The sequence below is a fragment of the Haliotis asinina genome, chromosome 7, assembly GCF_037392515.1.
Source record: "Haliotis asinina isolate JCU_RB_2024 chromosome 7, JCU_Hal_asi_v2, whole genome shotgun sequence".
Classification (NCBI taxonomy): Eukaryota; Metazoa; Mollusca; class Gastropoda; order Lepetellida; family Haliotidae; genus Haliotis; species Haliotis asinina.
The window spans coordinates 55319183-55332204 of record NC_090286.1 but is presented as its reverse complement, the minus strand read 5'-3'; the positions used below and the strand labels follow the sequence as shown (position 1 = coordinate 55332204).

Genomic DNA, 13022 nt, shown 5'->3' with positions numbered 1-13022 from the left:
GCAACTGCCTGAAGATCTAACGAGACCTGCATTGGTTTGTAATAAAGCCATGCGTAGTAAGCCATTGTTGAAAGTGACAGAGCAAGTAGGAAAGTCAATGTTAACATAATACTTGCTGCGAAAATCTATGCCAAGTATAAGGGAGTGGTGCAAAGATGAAAAGACATGAAGGTTTGTGAGAAACGTAAGTGACCTATGTGAACAGAAAGATTAACAGTTCCTAAAACAGGAAGAGTTTCACCTCAGGAAGAGTTCCTGACCTCATGTACATGAGAATCAGGCGCCTTATCCTATGCATTATATTTGGGATTTCTACACAATTTAAAGTCATGACCCTTCATGACCCTGTGACAGATCACACTGTACATTGGACAGGAAGAAGAGATAGGCTTACAACGACCAAACTCACCACAGTTCCAACATGTCTCTCGAGAGCCTTGTCTTGTCTGTTGTGTCTGGGTGTTGTTGTTCCGACTTTGTGGTTTGTCCTTTTGATGTTTTTGCTGTGTTTTGTGCTGGCTTCGAGGTCATCATCGCTGCTACAAGTTGCTCCAGTTGAGAAACAGATTTCTCCTGTTTTTCCTGCTGTGCCTGTAGGGCATTAGTGATGATCAGTTGTACATCCTCTTTGCTAATGGTGCTGTCTGCTTCGTGCCATCTTTGTTGCTCAACAGTTTTTGCTGCCCTCCTTATTTCTTGTAGTGATTGAGGATTCTGATGTTGTACCCATGCTTTGATGTGGGGAGTGAGTCCATTTATGATGCATGACACATTGTATTGTATCATGAATGGGCTGACCTTTCACACCGAGTAGGAATCTGTCAATGAAGTCATCCATAGATTCCATACTTGTTTGATGAAGAGACAGAGAAGACGCATCAGATGTTCTTGTGACACAGAATCTCTCATTCAGAGTATCCAGCATTTTCTTAAGGGGAGTCTGCAGTATTGGGTAGTCTAATAGTTTAAAGTAGGACTGTGCAGTCCTGTTAAAGAGTTGATTAGATATAGCTTTTTCTGGTGCTCTGTGTACTTGGTACGTTCAAACACAGCTTCAAAGATGTTCTTCCACTGCTCAAATGGTTTTGGGTATACAGCGGTAGTTGTGACAAGCCGAGACGGAATTTAATTTATGCTTATTGAAAGGAGCTTATCTGAGGTGTGTTTACTTTTTCTAAAGTAACATTTAATATATAGTAAATGAAATGTATGAATGGTCTTTATTTCAAATAATATAGAATGTATAAAACTGTACAAAACATATTCCACATTGTTACTCTATAACAGGTTTTCTGCTTGAATTGCTTGATAATGCTGTTTAGATATACACTGAAACGTCGCGTTCACCACAATAAAGAAATTTCCTATCCATAAGCAAGTGCTCCTCTTTAATTCCAAGAATGATAATTTAATTTCCAGTTTTAAATTTATGTCAGTGACAATCTAGTTGTTTTACTGTGTTTTGCTGACTGTTTTTTAAAAGTACTTTCGGTTACAATATTTTATGTAGAAAACTGATCACCTACCACCCCAGATCAAAAAGGGTGACTCCCTTAAAATCGTCATCATCCCATAGCCATAAATTATGAACGGTCCCTAAATACGATTTGTATATTCTTTTGTAAATAAATCCACTCACCTCGGAAGAGTACCTGTACATATTATTGTAGGTATTTGACAAGATTAGCAGCCTGCACTCAATAGAGAAAATGAGTCTGATAATATGTTTACCATGGCTTTGTAAGATTGCTGAAATATTGAGAAGACAACATGGTTTACCTGCCTTATGTTATGATATCAGTGACGTTGTGAATGAGATGGTGTACATTTCGCATCTTGTAGAGGCATTTCAGCTAAAAGTGAGTGAGTTTAGTTTTACGCCACACTCAGCAATATTCCAGCTATATGGCGGCGGTCTGTAAACAATCGGGTCTAGACCAGACAATCCAGTGATCAACAACATAAGCATCGATTTGCACAATTGGGAACCGATGACATGTGTAAATCAAGTCAGCAAGTCTGACCACCCGATCTCGTTAGTCGCCTCTTACGACAAGCATAGTCACCTTTATGGGAAGCATGGCTTGCTGAAGGCTTATTCTACCCTTCACAGGTCATTTTAGCTAAGACATTCGGAACACTGTCCACACACTTTGTCTCAAAGTGTATCAATGGACCCGGGCTTTATGTGATCGAACTCTTTAACCTCAAGGCACTCCTACTCTGTCAACATGAAAGCGTAGTTTGAAGGGGTTAATAACATATTGCTTATTTGAAAGCGTCATTGATATCTCCGGACAAAGGTGCTGATAACGAATAACAATTTAAAAATAAAAAAATATACTCAACCAATCTGTTCTCACGAGGAAATCAAACGACCAAGCACCTAGTAATTGAACATAATGTGTCTTTTGAAAGCGTCATTGATAACTCAGGACAAACGTGATGATAAAGAAAAGCATTTCGTTAAGGAAGAGCTACCGAGTCCATTCATGAGTCTTTAATTCTTTTGGTGCATCCTGACTTGGCAAAACAATTCATGCGCACAATGCATACCTGTCAATCAATGCTTTATTGAAAACTAGAACACCCTAAAGTGCTTTAGGAGTTGATACTATATGAAAATCCGTTCCTGCAGCAGTATCATGAGCATGTTCAAGAGTTTCATGAAGCTCATGAATAGATAACATTTCATTATAATCTTCCCCAGCAGAGGACTTTGGGATCATATTCATCAAATATGATGTTCAGTTCATGAGGAAACATTCTATGGGATCAAGAATGCCCATGAAATGTTCAGGTTTCAGTTTGTTAATACACATTGATTCATACAAAGGCCAGTTAATTTTTATTCCAAGAAAACTGTCTAATGGAAAGAGAAACCTGTAAGACTTTGTAAGATGTGATTTTGCTCACTTAAGGCTAATTTAAGTTCACTATTCTCCATACACTTTTGCAGTTTAAATAAGTATGGAAAATTTAGTTACTGGCCAAATGACACCCCATTCCTTTCATTGCTTGCCAAAAGAAACAAGCTCACAACATTTTAGGAAAATCTAAGACCCTATGTATAAATGGGATATACATAGTATATACAAGATCTCTTGAGATCACCACGACTTAGATCTGCATTCTCTTACGCTTTTAACAATGAGTTAGTATTTAACTAAAAATTAAAAAAAGAAAGAAAAAATATCCAAATCGTAGCCCAGTCGTCGTCTAGTGTAAACGTGGCATGAAGAATCAGTTCTTTCTGGAACTGTCTGTCTGATTTGTTGTTTATGTCACGAATGTTTCAGTCTTTTTGATTACCGAGACAATATAACGCACGTATTTTTGGGCATAATGCACACTCGTGTTTCGTTAATAGCTATTAAAACAAACAGTGTCTACGATGCACAATTACGTTGATAGTACACCCAGTTGCCATGCACACCACGAGATCCTGATTCAACTGAGAGATACGTCACTGAAGCTAGGAAACAACGCTTGGTACTCGGTTCATAGTCAATGCTGTAGCAGGTGGCATTGCTACAGAGCTGTTGGCAATTACTGTCTTCCATATTATGAATCTCCTCCAAGTCATGACCCCAGATTGCGTGTCCAGCATAGCGGACAAGGCCGGGTCCCAAGGTGGAACATTCTGTGGAATGAATAACATACAACAGGTCAGGTTAATCACACAGGCTCACACATTCGAACTACATGTGATAACATTTTCTCTACAAACGTCGTACAGGCTGACTTCAAGCACTAACATCCTATTTCATCAAGAATTGGGGAAAAGAATTTAGGTCCTTTCTCAGCAAAGGTAGTCCATTCTGTCACATATGAACAGGCAAATGTCCCAAGGGGCATAACAAATACTGTCAATAAATATTACATGATTCATACTGACACAAGGGTGCGAATACCCTCTACATGCTGGCAACTTCTATGATCATGACATTGTGAAGGCGAATGGAGATTTTGATTCGATGTGGAAGAGCTTGGTTTTGGATCATTGGATTCAGCTCTATGGTCATTGACATGGATGCTCTGAACACCGATCGTCAACATTTTGGTCTTCTTTGTATCGGTAAACCACACACTGAATTTACGAATTGGGCAGTGTCAAGTTGAATGCACGAGGAAAGCCTGCAGACACTGCGTTCACACACATTGCTCTTTCATATTACACTAAACTATGACAGAAATTATGTAAGTAACAACTGTGTGGTAGACATCATTAACTGCGACAGAATAAATGATCTACAGATGTTAATCGACCTACTGACATTGTCCCAAATCAGGAATAACAGTGGCGCTACGGCTCGGGAAGGCATTATGTTATGGCTAGAGTATCTCATGGAAGACATTACCATTATAAACTTTAAGTGTTATTTTGGATGAACAGGTTTCAAACAAAATATTAATTTTATTTACATATTGGATTCTAGGTTAGAGTACTGAGACACTGTTTTTTTTAATCCACCTGTATGTATGTATGTATGTATGTATGTATGTATGTATGTATGTATGTATGTATGTATGTATGTATGTATGTATGTATGTATGTATGTATGTATGTATGTATGTATGTATGTATGTATGTATGTATGTATGTATGTATGTATGTATGTATGTATGTATGTATGTATGTATGTATGTATGTATGTATGTATGTGCAATCATTAACATCTGAGGGGATGGTGTAAATTCAGCCAGACTCCATGCAGGTAGTAAAAGGCATTGTAAGCTCATCTAATTCCTAGTACAGAAATCTACATTCAGTTGTTGGCGACCTAACCCATTTAAATATTGTATTGTCTTCATTTAAAATCCAATTTAAAAGAGAGAGAGAGAGAGTTGTTTTGGTACTGTGATACTATACTTGGGTTTCCTGACCTTCGTTGACAGGTTTTCATAACTTACGTGTATCTATGGTGAATATAAAACTTGTTTTGATCACGTTATGCCTGAAATAATGCCGACATCACTTTTCGTTGTAACTCACTCACTCACTCAGTCACTCACTCATGATCACACACTGTGTGTTGAAAGCAGCACCCCGTAATATCCCAGCTACATGGCGGAGGTTTGTAAAAAATCGAAGCTCGCTCCAGTCGATATGATAGAAATCTTCAAAATCGATCTACATTATGTTCTTTGACAAAATGCATACATGGTAGAAAAGGACACTCCCTGAATACAGACGTTAGCGGCTGCTTTTGGTCCTATCGTACATGTCTTACCTTTTCATTCATCACATGATCTATTGGTTAAAGATTTATAGTAACAGTGAGCCGTGGCAGTACGACAAGCCTGCCTCTGAAAGTCGGACATAGCATGTACTGCATGGTGGTTGGCATCACGGCTGCTTCTTTGCGCCGATAGCTTGAGGCCATGCTGGAAATAGTTCTGCCGTGGAATCGGTGTTTTCAGTGCTTTCATTTCGACAGTTAATTAGTTTCTATGAGTGTTTTATGAAACAAGCCTCGCGGGTAATGACGTTATGTTTTCACAATGCTTGCCATTTACTTTTGAGAAAATGAGGATGTGTTGAAAGGCACACACAGTTACATCTTTGGAGCTTATCGAATCTTATTCAAGGACCGGCATTTGCACATCTTTATTTTTTGAAATGCTAATAGTATATTATGTTTGTGAAACGCAATCTCTCACATATTCCGAGTAATAATGGTTAAACATTGATTTAGGTCTTCTTGGTGAAGACTGAAGTTCAATTATTCATGTTATATGATAGAAGCTTCGTACTGCACAAATACTATCAGCATAATCGGCTAGATCGTTAAACGTATCGAATACACACAATAACCCATGTCTGATACGGTGGAAATACCACATATAATTGCTACGTTGTTTGACAGGTGAACACCGAAAAACGTTTCGTGTTTTTTGCCAGATCAGGTATGTTGTCCACAGTACTGGACATGAGACTTTCATGAATTAAAAGGCTGGAGATCCGTGTGTTTGAATCGAAACATAAGTTTACAGTAAGGTAGCACGTTTCTGTGAGGGCGTATGCCACGGTGATAGTTTGAGTAACCTGTGTCCTGACATTGTTTTCTGATATATGACTTTGGGACATCAATACAAATGAAAAAAACTGATTCTGTTCTCATTTTTTAAAAAAAATACCATAAATGTCTTAGGTGATTGAGTAATTTCAGCAGACACGTTTCCCAACATGGCTGCCGTTACAGAATTATTGACGTAGGCGTCAAAGTTGTTAACTCCAGCGGTTACTTAGTGAGTGAGTGAGTGAGTGAGTGAGTGAGTGAGTGAGTTCAGTTTTACACCGTTTTAGCAATATTCCAACCATATTACGGTGGGGAACACAAGGAATGGACTTCACACAATGCACTCATGTGGGAAATCGAACCCAGGTCGTCAGCGGGACGAGCGAACGCTTTAACCACCGCCCCAGCGTTTACTTACTCGTCGACGATGGGATCATAGACATATAATATGGTCTTTATGAGTTCAACCACACCAATATCCTGTACATAAGGTAATGTTTATCTCCAGCAGAAATGAAGCTTAGTGATACACTCGGAGCTCATAGCTCTCTTCGGCCACACATAAGCCGTGACAAGTTTGCAAAGATATTTTTATGACAATTATGTTCACGCTATGAGGAAAAGGTATCCCCGGCGGACGAATATGGTGACTGTAACGTTGAATGGTGTTGTTTAATATTTAATGCTTCCTGTTGGTTGTTTATACGGCACAGCGCAACAATACACCGTCTGCTGTACACTGGTGCCATTGCACTACACGACACGGCTAGGTGAAGGTAATCGTACTCGTGGAAGGAAGACATGTTAATAAAACATTTAAAATATTCTTTCATCGGCCCCTAACGAGGGAGACATTGATGGGCCCTGGAGTAAACAAATCAGAGTGAGGAGTGGTGTGATGGTGTTGAGATGTTAGGTCAACAATAAACAGTAGGGAATATTGTATTTACAAGATTGATCAATGGAATTACTCAAGCCAAGGAGGAAACGGATGATGAAGAGAAATTAAGGGGAAATGTGACAATTTATTCCATTCGTTTGGAAATGTTACATCTGCATGGGTACATATTACTTCTTCTAATATGCATTAGCAATAGCTTGTGGTATGCTCGCAAAATGGAATATCCGCTAGTTTTCTTAACGGTATATAGCTTGTGTGTACATCTCTACTTTAATCATCGTAATTGCCATAACATGAATGAATAGTCGATGAGTGAGTGAGTGGACGTGGAAATGGGTGAGCGAGCAAGTTTAGTTTTATGCCTCTATTAATAACATTCCAACAATATCACGTCTGTGGACACTGCCATAGACACATATTGCGTTTCCTCATACGCATTGGCACTGGCTATAGGTATGCTCGCAAAATGGAATAACTCCTACTTTTTTAAAATGCTATTTACTGAGTGGAAGCAACAAGGGATCACATTTAAGCAACAGCGCTCCCTTAATTTTTCCAGGTTTCTTCACAAGCTATGCGATACTAGGCAACCTGGAAAAAATGAACACTTGTCCTTTCAAGTGGTCCCTAATATTTTCCCTTAGTATTATATTAAGGTCAGGGATGATGTCTAAACGTTAGATGTGAGAGTGTTTGGTCAGATGATGTGAGCACTGGATATCATGATGAGAGCGCAGCGGATACGATATGAATGCCCGACGTTGGATGCATGATGTGAATGCATGATGTGAATGCATGGTGGAGTGAGTGTGTGGTTTGATGTGAGTGTGCTATGTATGGTAATGCATGTGTCTATACATCTGTGAAAGGGAAAAGCTCCAATCCGACAGGAACGGTCAGTTAATCTTGCTTAGTCAAGGTTCTATCTACCTGTGACACAGGCCTGTTGTGAGGGGGAAAACCAGTACCCAATCTGACAGGTGCACAACCCGTCATTGCACACAGAGGACGCCACATGACAGTCGCCATCACTGGTGCAGGCACTGCCTATGAAGTGGGAGGCTGAAAAGACACAAATAAAACATGAATATGTTGTCACCTTTCCCCAAAGGATGAGACTAACACTGTTGAGAGTAATCATGTCTTGTTTAGTAGAGGTCTTGTGCAGCACATGGCACCTTTGGCGCGGTGTAAACCTTATTCACCTACGTGGAAACCCCTTTCATATCCCAGTGGAAGATGCCAGTCTGCGGGAAAATGGATAATGCCTTTGTGTAATGCGTAAGTTAGACATTTTAAATATCCGACTGGTGTTAGGTAAACCTTTTTGTGGCTACTTTGGTAGTTCCTTACCTTACGTACTTCTTATTTAAAATGCCAAACGTTTGCACTCCGTGTTTCATAATCTGAGGTATTGGGATACTGTAATTGTGATTGTGATTTTATTTAAACACAACTGTAGTTGCCGTTCAATAGTATGCATATTTTTTCCACGACAATATTAAACTCATCCACAAATAACGATCCATCTATTAAATCGTTGCTAAACCGTTGATCTTTATGCTAAAAAGAGTGACAGACAAAATACTGCCTTGTGGAACACCCTGATCCTGATTGTAATGATCAGGCAAGGTAGAACCCACGAGGACCTGGAACTGTCTGTCATTTAAAAAAGAATTGGCTATATATTCAGGCAAACGAACTCGCAAGCAGAAGTCATGTAAATCTCTTATAATGCCATATTTCCAGGTTGTGTCATATGCTTTTTCATCTAAAACAGATATTAATTAGTGTGTTTTTAACAAATGATTCCAAAAGCACTGGGCGATCGACAGTACTTCTGTTTTTACGGAACCCACACTGTAAATCTGTTATGACGTCATTTGTTTCCAAGTACCAAACAAGTCGATTATTTATCATGCGTCCAATGGTTTTGCAAACACAGCTGGTTAATGAAATTGGACGATAATTGGATGGATCCGTATGATCACGTCCAGGTTTAATTATTGGCTCAACTATAGCGTCACGTCATGAAGAAGGAAATTTCCCTGACGTCTAAATATCATCAAAAATATATAAGAGCGCCTCTAAACAGGATTCTGGTAAGTGCTTCCAGAGTTGATAATGAATGTTATCAGCTGCTGTAGCAGCGTCTTGATCAGGAGCGGTATGGAGTTCATAAATGGAATATATTTCACCATCATCTTCCCCATTATCTGAACTGAAAATAATCGTTTTCTTTTCTTGTTGTTTTTGATATTGCTGGAATTTTGGTAGATAATAAGAAGAGTGCTGAGAGCGAGTTATTCGCAATGTCTGATTTATCGGTAAGTAATTGATTTCCATGTCTAAGATGATGGACACTAGATTTAGCACCTTTATCCTTAATTTTCTGGACCGTGTTCCATACCTTGGACATGGATGTCCAAGAATTTATTTTGGATATGTAATTTTGCCAAGATTAGCTTTTATTCTGTTTAAAGGTACGCCGCGCTTTAGCATTAAAATTTTTAAATATATTTAAATTATGCACCATAGGATGGCGACGGAAATAATGTTCTGCTTTTTTACTTTCTAGGTTATTTGCATTCATCGCTGAACCATGGTTTCCGGATATGTGGAACTGCAGAGGACTTTGGTATACACTCATCAGCTATGGAATTCAGTTCATCAGAAACGCATTTAATAGTATCAGGAACGTCAATAAAACGGTCAGGTTTAAGTTTTGCAGCACACAGTGTTTCATATGAAGCCCAGTTAGCCTTTTGAAAATTCCGTCTTGATGATTTAGGTACATCTGATAGAGTTACAGGTCTTTAAAAAGTTGGAAAATGGTCACTTCCACAGAGGTAATCGTGGACTGACCATTCGAATTTATTTAACAATTCTGAATTTGTGAGTGACAGGTCGAGAGAAGAATAGGTTCCAGTACCAGGGTGCAAATATGTGTTGGAACCATCATTATAAATACATAAGTCATTATCAGAACAAAAGTTCTCCAGTAATTATCTTTAGCGTGTGTATTTACACAACCCAGAGTGGGTTGTGTCCATTCAAATCTCCCATTATAACACACGGCTTCGGGAGTTGATCATAGAGAACGTGGAGATCAGTTTTGTGAAATGTTGAAGACGGAGAGATATAGAGAGAGCATACTGTAAATACAACGTGCAAATTTAGTCGCACTGCAACAGCCAGAAGATTAGTGGTAAGTGAAACGGGGCTGTAGATAACGTTCTGTTGGACTAGGATGGAAGACCCTCCTGTAGCCTCGTCACATAGAGGTGAAAAATAATGACATGCCTTGCAATGACGCAGGTCAAATGTATCTGTCTGTTTTAAATAGGTCTCCTTCAGACAGAGAGCCGAGGGTGTTGAATCCTGGGCTAAGAGCTGCAGTTCATTAAAATTCGTCCTTAGGCCTCTGCAGTTCCACCGTATAAGTTTATTTGGATAATCTATCTTTTGAGGGGGATTTATTGGGGATCTACCCTGTACTTTTTAGTGCGTGTGTGCCCTAGAATGAACGTTTTCAGACACGTTCATGTCTTCAAGTGATCCATATTTACTGAATATTTGAATTTTATTTTCTGACCCTTTTGGATCTCTGTCGCTGAGGTTTTTGAGAAAAAAAAATCTGGCTTCTTAGTTTTGGTTTCAGTGAGATTTTGTTGAGACTTTGTTGACGACTACGAAGATGATTCAAGATCAGGGGATGGTTCTGATTGTGTTTGAGAGGGACCAGGAAGTGATTCTCCTGTTTGAGTGGATGTAGTGGGTGAGAAAAGATTAGGAGAATCCATTTGACCCAAGTCAAATTTGTCTGACAGCTGGCAGATACAGTAACTGTGCTAGATGTTGTTCCGCACGTTCCTTTGGCAATGGAAGCATAACTTTCCGTTTGTTCTGAGATTAGAACTTGCCTTTTTGCGTAAGCAAAGCTGATGTTTTGTGTGAACTTTATTACATTAATTGCCAAACCTTAGAGTAAGATGGGTGAGTCCATGTACACTTGACACATTTTGTGACATTACTGTCACAATCGTCTGTTGTGTGAGTCTTTTCACTGTTCTGAGCACACACAACAGACAAGATGCACGAATTCACTCCATGGCCAAACCTTTGGCATTTGAAACACCTGGGAGGATTTGGAATGTACGTGTCAACATTTAGACTGCAGTAGCCTGCCTTAAGTGATGTTGGAGCAGACGGTAAACAAAAAGAAAACAGATATGTGTTTCTTTTAAAGGTTTGGTTGTTTTTACGAGTTGAAAAACACTTCACATAGAGCACACCCTGATCTCTCATCCCGGGTCCAACACCCACCACGAGGAAGTCGCTAGCCACGGGTTCCCTGAAACCCTGAAACATTACACTTATCTTGGCGTAAGGGTTACACCTACTATGAATTGGAAAACATCTGTCATCAATGAAAGCTAAGAACACATTGAAAAGTCTTTTTCTGCCTTGTATAAATTTGTGTGTTGACGTCCAGTATTTACTTCAAATTATTTTATTGTCAAATTCAACCTATTCTCCTGTATGGATCCAAGATCTGGGGGTTCCATCGATATGAATGCATAGAAAAAATACATCTGATGGCGTGTAAGCAATGTTTAAATGTCTACACCCAATTGTATGGTGTATGGGGAATGTGACAGGTATCCCCTGTATATATGCTCAAATTCGATGTATAAAATTCTGGTTTAAGAGATGGTGTATGCAAGAACATAGACTACCAAAAAGGCTTATAACATGCTTGTTCACTTGGACAACATTGGGAATGTGACGTGGAATTTTCTGTTTACACATGAGGTATTTCATGGTGTGGACACGTTGCATTTACCAACACTATACATTATCATAAGAAATCTCTCCTCACTCCTTGGTCACTAGACCCGTGAAGATCCGGGTTAGAAGAGATCTTCAGCAAACCATGAATGAAATAAACCCGATCAAAGAACCTTCTATCAAATCTTGAAGAAGTTTAAAGAACCGGCTCAACTGCAACTTGATATCTATATAAGTATTAACGGTTTATATAAAACGCCCGAGTATCTTCTCTCAAAACACAATTCCCTATTTACTACTGTTTACTATCAACATTTCCAAGTCTATTTCGCATCTTTTTGTTACAGCCAGAATGATTCAGACAGAAAAATATCTATATCTATCGATTAATAACACCTGCTAACTTGTATACCGATCCTGTTTTAACGATGCGTATGAGAAACCAATAGAAATGTGCACGTTCCATATCGGCACACCACCATGCCAGTCTTTTTGGAGCACACTGTAACAATTGAATAAATGATCGGACGGTATTTTTGTAGTTGGCATTGACTTTGTGCCATCAGGTCCATTACATCAGCAAAAGAATTTGTAAAGAACAACCTTGAACATGTATTTGGAGAGCCATAAATGCTTATTACAATAAAGTCATTTCAAACCACCTGCTACAGACTTACAACTTGAAAGTAAATAAAAATCTGTAATTAAAAAATGTTTGTTAGACAAAATAATTCAGTTTAGCATTTGTCAGCTTTTCTACACACTGTCATCATTCAACAGGATATGTTATGTTGTTGTAATGTCTTGGCAAAAGCTGCGCGAAACAGAAACATGTTGCGTAGAAATTAAAATATATATTTAAAATTCTGTAACAATAAAGCAAACATAATTTTGATGACAGAATCGTGATGTTCAAACACATATTACATTTCTCAATACCTTTGATGCATCTTCGAAATGTTCTAAGATGGCCGATCTATGTCCGAAGTGAGTGAATGAGTAAGTTAGGTTTACGCCGCACAAAAGATGGAATCCACGATTTCACTGGCGGGATCGTTTCTTGTTTAACGCCACGCTCGGCAATATTCCAGCTATATAGTATGGGAATATTCGAGTCTGGACCGGTTATTCTAAGTGAGTGAGTGAGTTAATATTTAAAGTCACATCGGCAGTATTTCAGCCATATCGTGACTAAATCAAGTTGTAAATCCACCATAAATACATGAAAATTATAAAAACAACAACTGAAGGTAGACCTTCGTCTCTTACGACAGGCATGGGTTACTATAGAAATCAAATCTAACCCG

The 13022-nt window shown here is 38.8% G+C and overlaps 1 protein-coding gene across 1 annotated transcript in view; it reads right to left on the bottom strand.

Annotated features, from left to right (window-relative positions):
• Positions 1-2553: 2553 nt before the first annotated feature.
• The window catches only part of LOC137291488 (uncharacterized), a 39304-nt gene continuing 28835 nt past the window's right edge, over positions 2554-13022 (bottom strand). Inside the window, exons 2-3 of the mRNA XM_067822847.1 lie at positions 7855-7986; positions 2554-3643 (exon numbers count right to left, since the gene is read on the bottom strand). Coding sequence (XP_067678948.1) covers positions 3390-3643; positions 7855-7986 — 386 coding nt within the window. The 3' untranslated portion in view covers positions 2554-3389. The remainder of the gene's footprint in view (positions 3644-7854; positions 7987-13022) is intronic.